The sequence below is a fragment of the Oncorhynchus gorbuscha genome, linkage group LG08, assembly GCF_021184085.1.
Source record: "Oncorhynchus gorbuscha isolate QuinsamMale2020 ecotype Even-year linkage group LG08, OgorEven_v1.0, whole genome shotgun sequence".
In the NCBI taxonomy this organism is placed as follows: Eukaryota; Metazoa; Chordata; class Actinopteri; order Salmoniformes; family Salmonidae; genus Oncorhynchus; species Oncorhynchus gorbuscha.
In genome coordinates, this window is record NC_060180.1 from 59,874,156 (window position 1) to 59,895,809 (window position 21,654).

At 44.1% G+C, this 21,654-nt stretch overlaps 1 protein-coding gene across 1 annotated transcript; it reads right to left on the reverse strand.

Annotated features, from left to right (window-relative positions):
• Window positions 1-1,131: 1,131 nt before the first annotated feature.
• On the reverse strand, window positions 1,132-21,418 carry LOC124040952 (fatty acid CoA ligase Acsl3-like). The gene is made up of 15 exons (XM_046358077.1): window positions 21,221-21,418; window positions 14,898-15,443; window positions 14,460-14,637; window positions 14,242-14,351; window positions 13,194-13,332; window positions 12,753-12,903; window positions 12,357-12,480; window positions 12,150-12,221; window positions 11,807-11,946; window positions 11,002-11,174; window positions 10,731-10,805; window positions 10,347-10,538; window positions 10,097-10,211; window positions 1,878-2,035; window positions 1,132-1,681 (listed from the first exon to the last, which is right to left on the reverse strand). The coding sequence occupies exons 2-15, from the start codon at window positions 15,258-15,260 to the stop codon at window positions 1,524-1,526; spliced, it is 2,148 nt and encodes a 715-aa protein (XP_046214033.1). The 5' UTR covers window positions 15,261-15,443; window positions 21,221-21,418; the 3' UTR covers window positions 1,132-1,523.
• Between the last annotated feature and the right edge of the window lie 236 nt (window positions 21,419-21,654).

The window sequence follows — 21,654 nt, forward strand, 5'->3', positions numbered from 1 at the left end:
ACAGCATTTTGCAGTAGCTTAGTGGTGAACTAAATTCAAATGTAGGTAGTGTTTTCAGTAGTTCATTACTTTTTTGCCATGTAGTGGTGTAGCTAACTACTGGAACTAGGCTACATAATTTATTTTCACAAAAAATGTAGTATGGTGGAAGTAGAAAATCTTTCTTTTTCAGCATCAGATCTGCCTAATTATCCCTTGAAACAGTTTTTGTTTTTAATAGGCTAATTTACACATTCTGTTAACATCTGACTCCAGAGTGATCTGTCTTGCCATTTGTAGTCACTGACATTTCAGATTTAGATATGCAGTTAACTATATTCTACCTAACTGAAATAGTTTTCTGAAGGGTAGCTTTAGTGTATCCTTCTTCCAGTATGAAGTAATTGGTAACTTGGTAAACTATATTGTCAGAGTAGTTTCCCCAACACTGATTATTTATGACAAACAGGTTCTACGAGCCAACCTAGACACATCACATCAGCCAGCCACAGAGAAACAGAGCCAGAAGGAGATTACATCACTAACACAGAAAAAAAAGAGTGACAGGACTTCATCTAGTCAAATCACTAAACACATACTCTTCCATAGAATAGAACCGATAGAGAAATAGAATAGAACCAGGAGAAAAAACAATATAAATGAGAAACAAACCTTTCAGAAAAATATAAGAAAAGCAAATTAAGAAAGCGAGTTGCTTTAAAAAAATCTTTCATGGCTTTGAAACACTTGATTTCTCTCAGACACAGGATGTTCATTGAATGGGCTTCGGAAGCGAATGAAGACAAACCGTATAAGTTAAAGAACCGTAAGGAAACATGAACAGAACAACAAATATCACTTCACCCCAAAAAAAAACTTGTACAAGAAAAGAGATCCCTGCATAGACTCAAACCTGGATATGGGACATTTAGACCGAAGGGCCTCCTTTTTCAGGGTCATATTCATTGGTGTTTACTGTAACAAAACATGTTGGAATGGAAAACAAGTGTTTCTTATTGGACAAGTTTAGGTAGTCATTCCGCTTGTCAGTTTTCTTCCAAACACGACTCAGGCCACAGTAACACAACAACAAACCAGTCTCCCATCGGGTGTCTGGACTACACACATGCCAGGGGGGGGGGGGGGGGAGTGGACATAGTGCCCGAAGCAGTCTTTTGTACAAACTTGTCATTTCCTGTGTCTTCGATGGGTCATGTCAACGATGCAATCATCATCATAGCAACACACAGACCCAGAAAAACCTTTGAAGAAGAGAAGCAACGGATGTCACTCCAACTGGCTTGGCCTTTCCGTCTTTGTTGGGGGTCTGGATTGACTGACAGTTATTTTCCGTTTGATTGTAACTTGTCGGAAGGGAAGAGGTTGAGGAAGTACAATGGGTCGTTCCTCCTCTCTCCCTCTGTGTGTTTAACTTGCCGCCGTACATCCTCTCCAGTCTCCATGGCATCGTGGTAGTGTTTTTTAGATTCCTTGCATATGTCTTTACCTGTGTGTGTCTTAGAGAGTATGTGTGTGTGTGTGTGTTACTTGCCACCGTACATCCTTTCGATGTCATCCTGGTAATGTGATTTGAGCTCCTTACGTTTGAGTTTGAATGCGTCCGTAACCAGGCCAGTCTCTGGGGTCCAGGGCTCTGCACTAAGACGGATCTTCTTAGGGATCTCAAAGCGCTCAAGTTTGGCTGTGGGAAACAACACTGGACTTTAGATACGTCATGACCATGAAGATGGGTGAGGGTTAGGAGGACAAACAATACTCTTGATACAACCAGAAACCCCTTTCCTCTCTCTATCAGTCTCCCCTTTATCCATTTCCTCTTCCCTCCCTCCCCAGTCTTCCCTAACTAACGCTTACTTTCCTCCCTCCCTCCATCCTACCTGACAGGGCGGCATCGGTGATGATGCGGAGGACGTCTCTTTCCATGTCAGGGTTGTTACAGATCTCCTCCCAGCTGCCCCGTAACCCTCTCTGCTCCGCCAGCACTGTCAGCTGCTTTTGATTGGGCACCACAAAGCCAATCACATATGACTGGTCACTAAGAGAGGAGGGAAGTAGCATTAGTTTTATTAAGCAAATACAGTAGATCTGTATTTCCATTTTATATTATTAGATTAATAAGAATACTATGAGTTAATAAAGGTAGAGATTGAGAGAAATATTAGTCAGAATAGGATAGAGTAGTGGTTCCCAACCTAGGGGTCGCCAAAGTGTCCTGGGGGAATAACAGGGCCTCATTGATTTGAGGGGGGGGTTCACTTTGAATGGGAATTACAATATATTTGTTAGGGAAATAACATCAAATATGGGCAAGACTTGAATTCTTAGATTATTACCATGTAATAGCACACCCAACAATAGATATGTTAAACTACGTTGAATTACAGGAACCTGGTGGTGCATTTAACACATCTCGTTGAAGTAGGGGTCCATGAGGGGGGAAAGGTTGGGAACCCCCAGGATATAGGACGGAGAGAGAGAGAGAACATGGATGGCACAGACAGGAGATGGAGACAGAAATAGGGGTCCATGAGGGGGGAAAGGTTGGGAACCCCCAGGATATAGGATGGAGAGAGAGAACATGGATGGAGACAGAAATAGAGATGGAAAGAGTTGACAAAGAGACAGATAATAAGGGAATAGCAAATAAGTCTTAACACAGCAGACTGGCAAACACAGTAAATTGAGAAATCACGTAACTAAACAAAAATAAACTATACTATGGAACAAAGACAAATTATATAAAAGAATAATTGTAAAAAGCTCCGGAGTACTTTAAATTAAATTCTAGGCAAAAAAGCAAACTCAGGTCCATCCTTCATTGAGGCAGATGGCTTGCTCATAAAACCCTTTGATATTGCTAACCACATTAGCAAACTTCATTTGACAGGCAAACAACAAATGCTGAGCCTTCATATTCATGCATAATGGACCAAATAATGAAAGACTAGCACTGTAGTTTTGAGTTCCAAAAAGTGAGTGTGGAAGAGGTGAAACAATTCTTGCTATTTATGAATAAGGACAAATCCCCTGGTACCAACATCCTGGGTGGTAAGTTGCTGAGGTTGGTAGCGGAATACATTGTGACTCCTGTTTGCCACATCTTCAATTAAAGACTAGAAAACAGAGTGCGCGCCCAGACAAGGAAGGAGGCAAAAGTCACCCCTACTCAAGAATAGCAGAGCTCCATTTAAATGGTTCAAACAGCCTGTTACATGTGCTTAGTAAACTTTGGAAAAATGTGTGTTTGATCAAATAGAATGTTATTTTACAGAAAACAAATGAAGACTTTCAGCATGCTTATAGGGAAGGGCACTCAACAAGGTCAGCACTGACACAAATGACTGATTGGATGAAAGAAATGAATAGTAAGAAGATTGTGGGAGCTGTTTTGTTAGACTTCAGTGCAGCTTTTGATGTCATTGATCAATCATAACCTATTGCTGAAAAAAACATAGGTGTAATGAATTTGCATCTTCTGCCTTATTATGGATTGAGTTACTTATCTATTAGAACAGAGGGTATTCGTTAATGTAAGCCACACTCATGCAAATTCATTTGACTGTGGTGTACCGCAGGGCAGCCAGCTAGGACTATTATTGATTTTTGTTTTTACAAATGAAATTCCACTGTTGTTGAATAAAGCCTGTGCGTCTGTACGATGATGTCTCAATAGTATACACGTCGGTAGCAGTAGTAAAATAAATAACTCAGGCACTTAACATAGAGCTCCAGTCAGTTTTAGAAAGGGTAACTAGCAATAGGCTGGTGCTAAATATCTCAAACTAAAAGCTAGCTAACAATAAAACCACTAAAAAAAATAGATAAAAGAACACATTACAGCACAAAGGGGACTGTGAAGAGAGCCATTATATATATATATATATGGTATTGTACTATATATATGGTATTGTACTATGTATTAGACGTAGATAGTGTGTCACTTTTCCCACATTGTTACATTACATCCTTATTCTAAAATTGATTAAATACATTTTATTCCTGTTACCATTGACCATCCTTGATGTTTCTACAACGTCTGTACTTCCGGCGCCGACAGAGATGGCCGCCTCGCTTCGCGTTCCTAGGAAACTATGCAGTTTTTTGTTTTTTTACGTGTTATTTCTTACATTAGTACCCCAGGTCATCTTAGGTTTCATTACATACAGTCGAGAAGAACAACTGAATATAAGATCAGCGTCAACTCACCATCAGTACGACCAAGAATATGTTTTCCGCGACGCGGATCCTGTGTTCTGCCTTACAAACAGGACAACGGAATGGATCGCATGCAGCGACCCAAAAAAACGACTCCGAAAAAGAGGGAAACGTAGCGGTCTTCTGGTCAGACTCCGGACAAGGGCACATCGCGCACCACTCCCCAGCATTCTTCTTGCCAATGTCCAGTCTCTTGACAACAAGGTTGATGAAATCCGGGCAAGGGTAGCATTCCAGAGGGACATCAGAGACTGCAACGTTCTCTGCTTCACGGAAACATGGCTTACTGGGAAGACGCTATCCGATGCGGTGCAGCCAACGGGTTTCTCCACGCATCGCGCCGACAGAAACAAACATCTTTCTGGTAAGAAGAGTGGCGGGGGCGTATGCCTCATGACAAATGAGACATGGTGTGATGAAAGAAACATACAGGAACTCAAATCCTTCTGTTCACCTGATTTAGAATTCCTCACAATCAAATGTAGACCGCATTATCTTCCAAGAGAATTCTCTTTGATTATAATCACAGCCGTCTATACCCCCCCCCCCAAGCAGACACATCGATGGCTCTGAACAAACTTTATTTAACTCTTTGCAAACTGGAAACCATTTATCCAGAGGCTGCATTCATTGTAGCTGGCGATTTTAACAAAGCTAATCTGAAAACAAGACTCCCTAAATTTTATCAGCATATCGATTGCGCAACCAGGGGTGGTAAAACCTTGGATCATTGTTACTCTAACTTCCGCGACGCATATAAGGCCCTGCCCGCCCCCCTTTCGGGAAAGCTGACCACGACTCCATTTTGCTGATCCCTGCCTACAGGCAGAAATTAAAACAAGAGGCTCCCACGCTGAGGTCTGTCCAACGCTGGTCAGACCAAGCTGACTCTACACTCCAAGACTGCTTCCATCACGTGGACTGGGACATGTTTCGTATTGCGTCAGATGGGAATATTGACGAATACGCTGATTCGGTGTGCGAGTTCATTAGAACGTGCGTCGAAGATGTCGTTCCCATAGCAACGATAAAAACATTCCCTAACCAGAAACCGTGGATTGATGGCAGCATTCGCGTGAAACTGAAAGCGCGAACCACTGCTTTTACATTTACATTTACATTTAAGTCATTTAGCAGACGCTCTTATCCAGAGCGACTTTTAATCAGGGCAAGGTGTCTGGCAACATGACTGAATACAAACAGTGCAGCTATTCCCTCCGTAAGGCTATTAAACAAGCTAAGCGTCAGTACAGAGACAAAGTGGAATCTCAATTCAATGGCTCAGACACAAGAGGCATGTGGCAGGGTCTACAGTCAATCACGGACTACAAGATGAAATCCAGCCCAGTCACGGACCAGGATGTCTTGCTCCCAGGCAGACTAAATAACTTTTTTGCCCGCTTTGAGGACAATACATTTACATTTACATTTAAGTCATTTAGCAGACGCTCTTATCCAGAGCGACTTACAAATTGGTGCATTCACCTTATGACATCCAGTGGAACAGCCACTTTACAATAGTGCATCTAAATATTTTAAGGGGGGGGGTGAGAAGGATTACTTTATCCTATCCTAGGTATTCCTTAAAGAGGTGGGGTTTCAGGTGTCTCCGGAAGGTGGTGATTGACTCCGCTGTCCTGTACAGTGCCACTGACACGGCCTGCAACGAAAACATGTGGTCTCTCCTTCACTGCAGCTGAGGTGAGTAAGACATTTAAACGTGTTAACCCTCGCAAGGCTGCAGGCCCAGACAGCATCCCCAGCCGCGCCCTCAGAGCATGCGCAGACCAGCTGGCCGGTGTGTTTACGGACATATTCAATCAATCCCTATACCAGTCTGCTGTTCCCACATGCTTCAAGACGGCCACCATTGTTCCTGTTCCCAAGAAAGCTAAGGTAACTGAGCTAAACGACTACCACCCCGTAGCACTCACTTCCGTCATCATGAAGTGCTTTGAGAGACAAGTCAAGGACCATATCACCTCCACCCTACCTGACACCCTAGACCCACTCCAATTTGCTTACCGCCCAAATAGGTCCACAGACGATGCAATCTCAACCACACTGCACACTGCCCTAACCCACCTGGACAAGAGGAATACCTATGTGAGAATGCTGTTCATCGACTACAGCTCGGCATTCAACACCATAGTACCCTCCAAGCTCGTCATCAAGCTCGAGACCCTGGGTCTCGACCCCGTCCTGTGCAACTGGGTACTGGACTTCCTGACGGGCCGCCCGCAGGTGGTGAGGGTAGGCAACAACATCTCCTCCCCGCTGATCCTCAACATGGGGGCCCCACAAGGGTGCGTTCTGAGCCCTCTCCTGTACTCCCTGTTCACCCACGACTGCGTGGCCACGCACGCCTCCAACTCAATCACCAAGTTTGCGGACGACACAACAGTGGTAGGCTTGATTACCAACAACGACGAGACGGCCTACAGGGAGGAGGTGAGGGCCCTCGGAGTGTGGTGTCAGGAAAATAACCTCACACTCAACGTCAACAAAACTAAGGAGATGATTGTGGACTTCAGGAAACAGCAGAGGGAACACCCCCCAACAGTAGTGGAGAGGGTTGCAAGTTTTAAGTTCCTCGGCATACACATCACAGACAAACTGAATTGGTCCACTCACACTGACAGCGTCGTGAAGAAGGCGCAGCAGCGCCTCTTCAACCTCAGGAGGCTGAAGAAATTTGGCTTGTCACCAAAAGCACTCACAAACTTTTACAGATGCACAATCGAGAGCATCCTGTCGGGCTGTATCACCGCCTGGTACGGCAACTGCTCCGCCCTCAACCGTAAGGCTCTCCAGAGGGTAGTGAGGTCTGCACAACGCATCACCGGGGGCAAACTACCTGCCCTCCAGGACACCTACACCACCCGATGTTACAGGAAGGCCATAAAGATCATCAAGGACATCAACCACCCGAGCCACTGCCTGTTCACCCCACTATCATCCAGAAGGCGAGGTCAGTACAGGTGCATCAAAGCTGGGACCGAGAGACTGAAAAACAGCTTCTATCTCAAGGCCATCAGACTGTTAAACAGCCACCACTAACATTGAGTGGCTGCTGCCAACACACTATCATTGACACTGACCCAACTCCAGCCACTAATAATGGGAATTGATGGGAAATTATGTAAATATATCACTAGCCAATTTAAACAATGCTACCTTATATAATGTTACTTACCCTACATTATTCATCTCATATGCATACGTATATACTGTACTCTATCTACATCATCGACTGCATCCTTATGTAATACATGTATCACTAGCCACTTTAACTATGCCACTTTGTTTACTTTGTCTACATACTCATCTCATATGTATATACTGTACTCGATACCATCTACTGTATGCTGCTCTGTACCATCACTCATTCATATATCCTTATGTACATATTCTTTATCCCCTTACACTGTGTATAAGACAGTAGTTTTGGAATTGTTAGTTAGATTACTTGTTGGTTATCACTGCATTGTCGGAACTAGAAGCACAAGCATTTCGCTACACTCGCATTAACATCTGCTAACCATGTGTATGTGACAAATACAATTTGATTTGATTTGATTAGAGTTCACCTGTGGTAAATTTTATTGATTAGACATGATTTGGAAAGGTACACTTCTGTCTATATAAGTCCCACATTTGACAGTGCATGTCAAAGCAAGAAATTGTCCGTAGAGCTGAGACAGGATGGTGTCGAGGCACAGATCTGGGGATGGGTACCAAAAAATGTCTGCAGCATTGAAGGTCCCCATCATTCTTAAATGGAAGTTTGGAACCACCAAGACTCTACCTAGAGCTGGCCGCCCGGCCAAACTGAGCAATCTGGGGAGAAGGGCCTTGGTCAGGGGGATGCCCAAGAACCCCTGGTCACTGACAGAGCTCCAGAGTTCCTCTGTGGAGATAGGAGAACCTTCCAGAAGGATAACCATCTCTGCAGCACTCTACCAATCAGGCCTTAATGTTAGAGTGGCCCAACGGAAGCCACTCCTCAGTAAAAGGCACATGACAGCCCGCTTCGCACCTAAAGGACTCTCAGACCATGAGAAAAAAGATTCTCTGGTCTGATGAAACCAAGATTGAACTCTTTGGCCTGAATGTCAAGCGTCACGTCTGGAGGAAACCTGGCACCATCCCTACAATGAAGTAAAAAATACAAATATATTTTTTAAGCATGGTGGTGGTAGCATCATGCTGTGGAGATGTTTTTCAGCAGCAGGGACCAGGAGACTAGTCAGGATCAAAAGAAAGATGAACAGAGCAAAGTACAGAGAGATCCTTAAAGAAAAACAGATCCAGAGTGCTCAGGACCTCAGACTGGGGCCAAGGTTCACCTTCCAACACCTTCTAACCCAACCTTAAGCACACAGCCAAGACAATACAGGAGTGGCTTTGGGACAAGTCTAAATGTCCCTGAGGGGCCCAGCCAGAGCCCGGACTTGAAGCCGATCTAATATCTATAGAGAAACCTGAAAATAGCTGTGCTGCAATGCTCCCCAGCCAACCTGACAGAGCTTGAGAGGATCTGCAGAGAAGAATGGGAGAAACTCCCCAAATACAAGTGTGCCAAGCTTGTAGCGTCATACCCAAGAAGACTCGAGACCTTAATCGCTGCCAAAGGTGCTTCAACAAAGTACTGACTAAAGGGTATGAATACTTATCTAAATGTTATATTTCAGTTATTTCTTTTTAATACATTTTCAAAGATTTCTAAACCAGTTTTTGCGTGTAGATTGAGGGGAAAAAACAATTGAATCCGTTATAGAATAAGGCTGTAAAGTAAAGAAACTTGGGAAAAAGGAAAGGTTCTGAATACTTTCTGAATCCTGTATGTAGTGACATGCAGGCTGTGTGACACGTTTTACATGGAACTATTTCAGTCCTTGACTGATAATGTTTTGTCCTATGTATTATGTCATGTTTCATGTGATGCTTTGGCAGCAGCTAATGGGGATCCTAATAAATCCCCTATGTACAGTATATATATGGACAGTGACGCTAAAACTTTTAATTTGGTTCTGTACTCCAGCATTTTGGATTTGAGATCAAGTGTTCCATATGAGGCAACAGTACAGAATGTCAGCTTATATTTTAGGGTGTTTTCACGCCCATCTGTTTTCTGTTTGGACATAAATGCACTATGTATCTAGTCTCCCCATTTGAAGGATTCAAGTATTTGGACAAATTCACTTGTAGTTTATTAAAGTAGTCAAAAGTTTAGTATTTGGTCCCAAATTCCTAGCACGCAACACATTTATGGGATGCATTTGCAGTTTGTTTTGTTTGCGTTTCAGATTATGTCACGCCCAATGCTAAATAATGTAGCGTCATTTTGGAGTCACTTTTTATTCACAATTCAATGACGATTATCCGTAATCATGGTAGCATCCACACTAATGTAGAAGTGTTGAGAAACATTCTATTCTTATTTACAATAAAAGTGACTCCAAAATGTCTCAATACATTATTTACCATTCATTTCTATTGGGCACAAAAATAATCAGAAACAACCCAAACAAACTGAAAATGCACCCAACAAGTATGCAGAGTCACAAGCTTGATGTAGTTATTGCCTGCAATGACTGTGGAAATAAATAGTCAACGTTTGACTACTTATAAGTGCATTTGTCTTAACACCTTCAAATAGTGCTTTCATTTCTAAACAGTAATACTGATATTTATGAAAATACCCTCAAATATAAGGTGACATTCTGTACTGTGAGACATTTGCTCTCAAATCCAAAATGCTGAGGTATAGCGCCAAATTAAAAGTGTCAGTTTCACCATCCATATAAATAGGTATGGGAGTGTATATATAGAGTCTAGTCACACGGGAAGCATATAAAGTCATATGTGCAATGATTACCTGTTTGCGTAAGCACAGATGTTGTCTACGAAAGGACAGTTCTTCAGCATGGCCTCCACCTTCCCCAGAGACACATACTCCCCAGCCTGGAGCTTCACCAGGTCCTTCTTACGGTCTACACAAGAGGAGCACACTGTTAGACACACACCCACACACCAAAATCCCCCTTCCACTACTGATGAGAACATGTTCTGCGCCTAAGCTAGGGGTCTCTAGTCTAGAATGTTCTCTTGGTCGCCTGGTTCGTCACCGATGATCTTGAGGCAGCCGTCAGGATGGAGCTCCCCAATGTCTCCCGTACAGAACCAGCGCTGGCCGTTGCTGTCCACAAAGAAGTCCTCGCGGTTCTTCACCTCGTTCTTGTAGTAACCCATGGTCACATTGGGCCCGCCGATCACAATCTCACCTCTTGGGTTGGGCTTATCTGTGCTGTAGTAACCGCCTGGGGAAGAGAAGGAGAAGAAGATGAAGGCTATTTTCAGCGCCACCCCTTCCAATTCACCCAAGCCCCCAACCCCACTAACCTCCAACCTCCCGGCTCAACCCACCGAAATCCACCCTCCAGTCTCACCTGTACTCTTCCCAGCCCTCCCCTACTATCACCCATTCTACAGTCCCAATGCCATGTACTCACCCTCTTCCCAGTCCTTGAGGGTGATCTCAGAGCAGACCAGAGGAGCTCCGACCCGGCCTGTGCTGTAGTCCCACACTGACACAGAGTGAAAAAATAAGTGTAAGAACATAGCATAGCACACTAGTGTGTGTACAATCACTTGGCTTTCGCTCTATCACGCCCCATCCCGCTCTCCCAGGCAGCGGGAGTCTACATCCTACCCTCTCCTTCATCCTCCCTCCCTTCTTATTAGACCTCCTTCATCTACCTTCCCTCTAACCCTCCCTCTTACTCTCGCTGATGGTGCCAGCTCCGCAGGTCTCAGTGAGGCCGTAGCCCTGGCCCACGGGACAGCAGAGGCAGATGTTCATGAAGCGCTGTGTGGCGGCAGAAAGGGGCGCGCCGCCCGACAACAGCACCCGCATGTGACCTCCTAACAACGAGCGCACCTTCCTAAACACCAGACTGGAGAGAGAGAGCGGTGGGGGGAGAGAGAAAAAAAATAAGTCTGGAAAGAGGATATGACAGTGAGGCAGAGGATACAGAGCCTTCAGAAAATATTCACACCCCAGACTTTTTCCACATTTTGTTGTGTTACAGCCTGAATTAAACATGAATTCCATTGAGATTTTTTTTGTCACAGGCCTCTACACGCACAATACCCCATAATGTCAAAGTGGAATTATGTTCTTTGGATTGTTTTTTACAAATTCATACAAAATTTAAAAAAAATTGAAATAAGTCAAGGGGTACTTTCTGATGGCACTGTAACTATAACACCAAGTCATTCACCACACAGTAAAAATCTGTGTGAACCGTATGTTTCTTTTTAATGCAAGAACCCCCCCCCAAAGCAACGCCCCAAGCTACATCGAGAGTATTGGTTTGTTTGTTGTGCGCACCACTGAGCAAGTGAAAGGGGAAAAAGTGGAATTATAGTCTATCAATCATTACTCAGTGTGTGTGTGTGTGTGTGTGTGTGTGTGTGTGTGTGTGTGTGTGTGTGTGTGTGTGTGTGTGTGTGTGTGTGTGTGTGTGTGTGTGTGTGTGTGTGTGTGTGTGATTCATTTGTTTGTTGTGCAACAGGTGTGTGTTACCTGTCACAGAGCGGGGTCCTGTAGCCCTTGGTCATCTGTTCCATCTTATAGTTGTAGGCCAACACAAACAGGGTTCTCTGCACACTGCTCATCTCCTCCACCTTGGTCATCACATTCTTATAGATGCGATCCATGATTTCCTATAGGAGGGAGACAGAGGGACAGAGAAGGAAAGAGGAACAATACCACTTCAATTAAAGGGGCCATGCCAAAACGTTCTGTGTATCTTACTCAGGTCATAGAATTTGCACTGGTGTTTAATTTAACAGAATAGTAACCATTTTATATTTGATGGTAGCTTTGGAGACAAGGACATGTAAAAGAGGTCAGATTGGGTGCTTACAGGTACAGCAGCCATGAGTGTAGGCTTCAGAACACTGGTGTCTCCTTTACTGCCCTTCTTAATCTTTGTCGACTGGGATGGAGAGCGGAGAGAGTGGATCAGTGAGAGGGCAGAGAACAGGAAGAGAGCTTAGAAGAGATCTGGTGGTGATGCTTGGCATGCATGGGATTATTTATTGGCTTGTGTGTGCTTGGCGTGTGTGTGTACCTGGTCTGCTAGCGTCTGTGGGGAGGAGTATCCGATGCGGCAGCCGTGAGAGATACACACCATCTCTGCACTGAGCTCCAGAACATGAGCCAGCGGTAGGTACCCAATGTAGGTGTCTGTCTCACTGCACGAATGGAAACAAAACCATTTTATTCAACAGCCAAACATACAGACACACAACATACTACAGAGGGAAGGAGATGCTGAGGAGGTGAGAGACGAGAGGAGAAAGAGAGAGAGAGGTTGACATACTATTGGGGAAAAGGTGGCAAAGAGAGAATAATGAAAAGAGAAAAAGAGAGACAGTGATCAGGGCACATGAGGGGAAAGAGGCATTGAGAGCGAGGGAAAAAAAGGAGAGAGAATCTAGAAGACACCCTAGTGCTCTGTACGTACTCCAGGTCTGGGATGCGCTCTGCCATGCCCGTGATGCCCGCGATGATGTTGCTATGGGAGATCATCACACCCTTGGGGATGCCGGTGGAGCCGCTGGTGTACATGATGACAGCGATGTCAGAGGGCAGGGGCTGCCGGCGTGCCACCGCCACTACGCACAGCCACATAGAGGGAGAGGGGAGCAGCAGGGAGGTTAGAGGTCACACCAACCAAGACCTTCGGGTCAGAACATTGCACAATGCGGGAGCATCAGAGTACGGATATCTTTCTGTCAAAAGAGCACGCACAGGGCTAATACAATCTGATAGGCTATGACAGAGAGGGTACATATCACCATATGGGTACAGAGTCACTAAGAACACAGGGCAGAAGTACTATACCGTGTCACACATCACATAGACCCCAACATACAACCTACCCACCCCCACCCTCCCGCCTTACTGTTGTCGGGTCGAGAGCCCAACTCCTGCACGGCGACCAAGTTGTGGACCATGATGCCGCGGGGAAAGCCAGGCCAGCTGGTTGGCTTACTGTCCACCACGATAATGTGCTGCAGCCGAGGCACCTCTAACAGGATCGCCTGGGAGGAGAGGGGAGGAGGAGAGAGTAAGTAGCTATTGACTGAGTAAGTCAAATCCGTGTTTGAGATCGACTACATTGCAGTTGGATAAACACACACACACAGCTTTAAGTACTGTTAACATGTCAGGCATTGTAAATATGTGTGACTATAGGAAAGAAAAGAACTGGCTCTATGGATACAAAGAAATGTTAAACTTCTCCAACACTTATGAAATTACTGTAACCATCTGTACTGTTCAGATAACTTCACACACACCACTCTTGCATATATATGCAGCCTACATTTTAAGCATCTCTTTGAGTATCCTAGTCTTTTTTCAGTTCTGTGCCTAGTCTTTTTTCAGTTCTGTGCCAAATGTGTGCATAGCCTAGTCAGGGGACAAGTTATCAGGTTGCTAGCTAGCTAGCTAGCTAGCTAGGTAGCATATGACTAGCTAGCTAAACAAAACAAACAAAAAAAAGAGAGGCTCACGAGTAGTTTCAAACCGCCCACGACACACGCACGAATCCGAAGAAAAAACATTGGTCCGGTAATATTTGGCGTAACTTCTACATGATTGTGGCTAGAGGCACACAATCTTCAGCTCTTAAAAAGGTCCAAGAAGAAACACGTACGCTTTAAAGGATCCATGCGATGAAGAAATGGAGACGCAATTAACAGCATCCCAAAACATTCAGCCGATAAACATCTCACGTTAACTTTAACAGCCCTAGTTCCAATGCATATTTATGGGTGAACGTATTCATAACATGTGGGCATATTTTCAATATAAACCATCTAGTTCTCCATAACAGGACATGGGGTAACACCATTTCAAATGTGGGCATATTTCAATATCTGGCTGGAGTTTGTACTGTCTCATATGGCATCGCAGGAAGTAATCAGGACAAGACGAGCAGAGCCTACCGTGAGACGGCTGTGTAGCAGGTCTTTGCTGGTGATGATGTGGGTGATCTCTGTTTCATTGAGACCGTGGGCGATGGCCGCTCCGCCCAGAGTAGAGTACAACGTCACCACTGGTAGAATAACACACTGGGTTAGAAATTCATCCTACAAAAGAGGGTGTGTGAGTGTGTTTCTGTGCTGCTATAATGTGTGTTACGGTCTGTCACATAACCACTCACATGGGAAGTTGTATATGAAGCAGGCCTGTGCTGCTATCATCCACTCAGCCCTGGTCTCACAGAAAATGGCGATGTTACACTGAGGCCTCTGGCCCAGCGCAGCCAGACCACTGCCAAAACACACTGCTGCCTGGTAGGTCTCCTCGTACGACATCCACTGATACTCCCCTAGGATAACCTTCACAAATAACACATACTAGTAGTGCGCTACTAAACAGTCACACACCGACAGCACTATTATCCCAGAATTAACTATAAAAACCAGAGTCATACACAACCTCTGCAGCGTTCAAAAGTGGTCAGACAGTGCCACCTAATGTCCTCCTAGTATTACTGCAACAGTAGTGAGGAGGCTTTCTCATGCACAACATAAAACACAACATATCACACATTACATCCAGAAAGCTATTCAAATCCACTTTTCTCCCTCTTCCTCACCTTCTTGAAGACCTTCCCGTTGGGTTGGAGCTCGTCCTCCTCGTTCAACACCTCTCTGGTGCCCAGGCAGTCCCTCTCTGGGAACCTGGTCACCCCGTGCACCATCACCTTGTCCAGGGTGTCCACCCCCAGGTGCAAGGACCACACCAGCTTCTGATGGATACCGCCTGCCCGGTTGGTCGCCCGGTAAGGGCCCGCTGGACGCCCACTCACCGACCGCGCCTTGACCCGCCGTGCCCGGTCTAGGTTGGTGCCGGCACCCGAGAGGAAGTACCATGGCAGGAAGGTAATGAAAGAGCAGACCCAGACCACTGAGCGGAACACTTGCAGCAGCAGCGGGTTCATGTCCTCTTTCAGTTTCATCTTGCAGGTCAGGGTTCAAGGGTCAGGGGGTGGAGTCAGTTGAGGTGGGCAGGGCAGGAAGGGTGAGGGACACACCCAGATACTTCTTTTGGAGACTGGTTGTGTTCCTTGTCATGCACTGGTGGTCCCTTTGGTGGATCTGCTTGGACTAACAGACGCTGCTCGGTAGAAGAGTCAGGTTACCTGTAGGGAGAGAACAGACAACACAGGTCAGAGATGAAGACAGGCGTTGGAGCGGGAGGGATAGACAGATCAAATGTTGTTTTGTTTTTAAATGAGACTCAAACAAAACATTAGTAATGTACCAATACTGGCAGTCATGCTATGCAAGCAGGTATCAGATAACACCTAATCAACGGTGAACCTACAACACAACAACCAATCAACAATATGGCATGCAGACAAAGCTCTACCAAACTGTATTGTTGGGTTGTGTATCTTGCACCATCCTGTGTTTGGGTCTGTATACTATCTGCACAAGCCAGCTGCAGGGACAGGGTGTAGACTGGCAGGAAAATGTGATAAATCAATGTCTGGGGAGGAGGCACATCCCTATTCTCTCCTCAGCCTCTTCCTTGGTCAGCAGCACTATTCCTGTTCACTTCCTCTCTTGCTCTCTCTGGCACAAGGACACAAAAGCCAGGGGTGGGTGGGTCATTCATTTGGTACCAAATGGAAGAAACAGGGTGGGACGATTTAAACCTGTCCAATAAGAAATACAAATGTTTGTTTTCTGTTGCAAAATGTTTTACTACGATGTTCCCTAACAAATAGGACCTGGGGTTGGGTTGGGCTTGGTGGGTCTCCGTTACACAAAGCATCACTGTGGTTGAAATAACAAACTGTTTACAAAGGATATTCAGCCACTGCTGGGAAACAAATAAGTGGTCTATTGGAGTGGAATAACAAACAAACAAAACTTTAGGCCGACCAATGTCCATCCACACCTCTCTAAACCTTAGCTGAAAATATTGCCTACTGTACCCTGGGCCTAACATCAGAATGACACTTCTTCAAATATTAACAGCGTGAATTTCCCCATTCCCCAATAGGCTACAACATGTCAGTCCAGTCCAGTATTTAAATATTGAATCAGCATTTGGGGAAACCATTTCTATTTGGTATTAAACAGATTGGCAACCTGTGCTACCAACCTTCTTTGTAATAATAACATTTTCTATTAATACTATTAGGCTACTATTGCTAGATAAGACTACAGTGCATGGGGCTATGCTATTGTTTATGGTTGGTAGAATCTCGTACTTATCTTTACGGTATTACTACTAGAGGTCGACCGATTATGATTGTTCAACGCCGATACCGATTGTTGGAGGACCAAAAAGCAGATACCGATTAAAATCGGCCAATTTATTTTATTTGTAATAATGACAATTACAACAATACTGAATGAACACTTGTTTTAACTTAATATAATACATCAACAAAATCAATTTAGCCTCAAATAAATAATGAAACATGTTCAATTTGGTTTAAATAATGCAAAAACAAAGTGTTGGAGAAGTAAAAAGTGCAATATGTGCCATGTAAGAAAGCTAACATTTAAATTCCTTGCTCAGAACATGAGAACATATAAAAGCTGGTGGTTCCTTTTAACATGAGTCTTCAATATTCCCAGCTAAGAAGTTTTAGGTTGTAGTTATTATAGGAATTATAGGACTATTTCCCTCTATACCATTTGTATTTCATTAACCTTTGACTATTGGCACTTTAGTATTGCCAGTGTAACAGTATAGTTTCCGTCTCTCTCCTCGCTCCTCCCTGGGCTCGAACCAACAACACAACGACAACAGTCACCCTCGAAGCAGCGTTACCCATGCAGAGCAAGGGGGACAACTACTAGAAGGCTCTCGGGAGTTGATAGGCTTGAAGTCATAAACAGCGCAATGCTTGACGCACAACGAAGAGCTGCTGGCAAAACGCACGCAAGTGCTGTTTGAATGAATGTTTACGTGCCTGCTTCTGCCTACCACCGCTCAGTCAGATACTTAGATACTTGTATGCTCAGTCAGATTATATGCAACGCAGGACACGCTAGATAATATCTAGTAATATCATCAACCATGTGTAGTTAACTAGTGATTGTTTGATTGTGTTTTATAAGACCACTCCTTGTGGAGTGCAACGAGAGAGAGGCAGGTCGTTATTGCATTGGACTACATAACTGTAAGGTTGCAAGAATGGATCCCCCGAGCCGACAAGGTGAAAATCTGTAGTTCTGCCCCTGAACGAGGCAGTTAACCCACCGTTCCTAGGCCATCATTGAAAATAAGAACGTGTTCTTAACTGACTTGCCTAGTTAAATAAAGGTATAAAATATATATATTTTAAATCTGCAAATCGGCGCCCAAAAATACCGTTATGAAAACTTGAAATCGGCCATTCCGATTAAATCGGTCAACCTCTAATTACTACCATCACAAATGCTTAATTGAAGAGATAACTGATTATATCCATACGGCTGTGATTCAACCATCTGTGGTTGTTTTGATCACATCTTAGTGTCTCTTTCTGCAATTGTCGAGCCCTTTGCCTTCTTAGTGTTCATGCTTCAAAACTAGGATTGGGTTCCATAACACATTGAGAGCATTGCTACTATACTTGAGCTAGATTTCCTCCCAAGAGATTTTGTTCCCTAAAAAGTCATTAACCTCAAGGGAGACTATAGGCCTAGTTGTGCATGTAGAGAAGTAGAATAACCCTGTTACACACACTTCCCTTAATAAGTAGGTATTCGTACATGTTGTGTGGGAAGCTAGGCTGAGGCTAAACTAACCCATGACCTTCCAGAAGAGAAATCTGTCTGTACCACGGTCAATGATCGTGCATTCTTGACTCTTAAACCAGCAGCCTATGATGTTGATGCACACATCACCAAGTCAGAAAACTATAAGATATTCAAGCTACTTATGCAAGGTACCACAGCTCTTCGTCAAATTTCTGTTGATTCATTCACCAGAAATTCAAGGCTTTGTCACCCGAGAGCAGATATACAGGTCCAGCCTCTATAGTAGAGAGGCTAGAGGTTAGGGCAATTACGTGGTAATGGTGTGACACTGACTCAGATTTCTCACTTTAAAAATGTATGTCAAGCAAAAACCGATGACTGCAAAGTTCAACAAACACTACAACTCTGCACATGGACAACTTAACAATTTCCACAGAAGACCAGTGCAGATGCAAAGTTTGATAACAGAATCACGGCACAAAGAGCACAAACCGCCATTCTGTTACCAAACCTTGCATCTGCACCTTATTGAAGTAAATGTGTTTTTTGTTACATTTTTTGGAAATGAACAATCATTGGTTTTTACTTGACATACAGTGCATTTGGAAAGTATTCAGCCCCCTTGACTTTTTCCAGATTGTGTTACATCACAGACTTAATCTAAAATGGATTAAGTTAACTTTTTCCACATCAATCTACACACAGTACCCCATAATGACAAAGCAAAAACAGGTTTTTAATATAAAAAATAAAAACAGAAATCCCTTATTATATAAGTATTCAGACCCTTTGCTATGAGAATCTAAATTGAGCTCAGGTGCATCCTGTTTCCAATGATCATCCTTGAGATGTTTCTACAATTTTGTTGAGAGTCCATCTGTTGTAAATTCTCTTGATTGGACATGAATTGGAAAGGCACACGCCTGTCTATCAGATCCCACAGTTGACCGTGCTAGTCAGAGCAAAAGCCAAGCCATGAGATCTAAGGAATTGTCCGTAGTGCTCCGAGACACGATTGTGTCTAGACACAGATTTGGGGAAGGATGGTCAAAAACAATATGCAGCACTGAATGTCCCCAAGAACACAGTGGCCTCCATTATTCTTAAATTGAAGAAGTTTGGAACCACCAAGACTCTTCCTAAAGCTGGCTGCCCGGCCAAACTGAGCAACCGGGGGAGAAGGGCCTTGGTCAGGGAGGTGAGCAAGAACAAAATGGTCACTCTGAGTGAGTTCCTCTGTGGAGATTGGAGAACCTTCCAGAAGAACAACCATATCTGCAGCACTCCACCAATCAGGCCTTTATGGTAGAGTGGCCAGACGGAAGCCACTCCTCAGTAAAAGGCACATGACAGCCAGCTTGGAGTTTGCCAAAAGCCACCTAAAGACTCTCAGACCATGAGAAACGAGATTCTCTGGTCTGAAACCCAGATTCAACTCTTTGGCCTGAATGCCAAGCTTCACGTCTGGAGGAAACCTCACACCATCCCTGCGGTGAAGCATGGTGGTGGCAGCATCGTGCTTTGGGGATGTTTTTCAGTGGCTCCAGAGCACTCAGGACCTCAGACTGGAGCAAAGGTTCATCTTCCAACAGGACATTGACCCTAAGCACACAGCCAAGACAATGCAGGAGTGGCTTCAGGAAAATGTCCTTGAGTGGCCCGGCTAGAGCCTGGACATAAACCCGATTGAATATCTCGGGAAAGCCCTAAAAATAGCTGTGCCGCGACACTCCCCATTCAACCTGATTGATCTTGGGAGGATCTGCAGAGAAGAATGAGAGAAACACCACAAATACAGGTGTGCCAAGCTTGTAGCGTCATACCCAAGACTCTGGGCTGTAATCGCTGCCAAAGGTGCTTCAACAAAGTACAGAGTAAAGGATCTGAATACTTATGTAAATGTTTATTTCAGATATTTTTAATACATTTTCCCAAAAAATGTGCTTTATCATTATGGGGTATTGTGTGTAGATTGTTTTTCCCCCCTCATCAATATAATCAATTTTAGAATAAGGCTGTAACATAAAATGTTGAAAAAGTGGTCTGAATACTTTCCGAATGCACTGTACCTTTTAAAGTGAAAAAAAAAAAATCAGAGTCTCGGTGTCACTCTATTACTGTGGAATTGCCCGCTAACTGCCGAAGGACACACCTCAGAAGACCAACCAGTCAAGTTTTAGGCTACTCTGTGTCTCCATGTACATGAGTCATGACACAGTAATAATGGCTGGCAGACCATATGGCTTAATAAGATGCAAACTGAAATTCAGGCCTAACAGCACAGACATATCTAGTTAGGCCTACTCCTGTAAATGTAAACAAATGAGTCATTGTTTTTCGTTATGGTTAGGGAAAGCCTAGGTCAAGTCTGGTTCTGCTCTCAAAAACAGAACTCTTAATCACCCAGAAGGCATGCTCTGCTCTGTAAACTGTCTACCTTCATTTGACCAGAAAGTAAAGACAACATTCCTAGAGTCTTTGAGAGAGAGATAATGTCTGTTGTTAATTAAAAACAAAAAAGCACAGATAATCTGGAGAAATCCAACACTGTCCACCAGCGTCATCATAAACAGTTTGCACAACAGTTACCTATATGTGAACTATGGCTCATGTGGTGCCATAGCATCAGTTGCTGGCATACTGGCATAGGTTATTCAAATCAAGGTACCTGACCATCCTAAACTGGGTCACACAGTCAGACTATAGATTTCTATTATGCTACCGGTATGTTAGCTAGTTAGATAAAACAAAGAAAAACATATAGCCTACGTTATTTAACAAACAACCCTAATAAAATGCAATCGAACGTGACATAAATGGGTAGATCAATACACTCAAAATACCACGAAGAATCCCTTTTGTCACAACCACCGTCTATGCTAGCTAGCTACATAGCAGCTTACTTTAACACTGCCAGACAGGTGGAGGGACGCAAGACAGCGCCTATCAAATGCTATCGACGTTAGCATCACCATCATCAAGCCCGGCATTACAGGTGTGCTGTGGATTAGAGACACACAAGCTAACTAATACCAAAATGACGTTTCGACCAAAGCCAACTGGCATTGGTCTCATTTCAATTACAAAGACTAACATTTGATCTGTCGAAAGATAGGTAGCAAGCTACGAAAGAGTATTACTAGCCAGCTAACGTTAGCCAGCTAACATTGCCGCACATCTGCAAGAATCGAGAGCACAAACAATGCAATCTCACCTCTTTCTCGCCCGCTATTCTCGTGGCTCTTGGAATAATTTCGTCAATAAACCAAAATCATTTGCTGGCTTTTGTCATCATGTCACGCCCAAACATCAAAGCAATGGTGCCAATGTATACATACATCAAACTAAGAGATTTTAGTGGAAATCTACGGGCATGTATGGCCCTTGTTATCAGCCCGGAAGTGATGGGGAAAAAGTTGTCAAGACAGAGGCAGTTCTCCTGTCTGCGATTGGACCGCTGAAAGTGGCGCGTGCTAGAGGCAGCAGTGATGTCAACGGGGTTACTGGCGTTCAGAGAGGAGGACCTGCCGAATGTGCCGATAGTGATGATGAACCACTTCACGACTCCACGAGGGTCAGCACGCCAGAGCAAGGCCAGTGCAATGATCTGATGATCTATAAATGCCAATTTATGCCAAATCAAACTCT

What these genes read in the sequence shown, in the direction of transcription:
- LOC124040952 (XM_046358077.1), bottom strand. Translation starts at nt 15,260, where the DNA reads ATGAAACTGAAAGAGGACATGAACCCGCTGCTGCTGCAAGTGTTCCGC. An exon ending in GGGCTCTCGACCCGACAACA is followed by an intron (nt 12,904 to 13,193) that starts GTAAGGCGGGAG and finishes GGCTGTGCGTAG; the next exon opens with TGGCGGTGGCACGCCGGCAG. An exon ending in ATCTGTGCTTACGCAAACAG is followed by an intron (nt 2,036 to 10,096) that starts GTAATCATTGCA and finishes CTCCTCTCTTAG; the next exon opens with TGACCAGTCATATGTGATTG.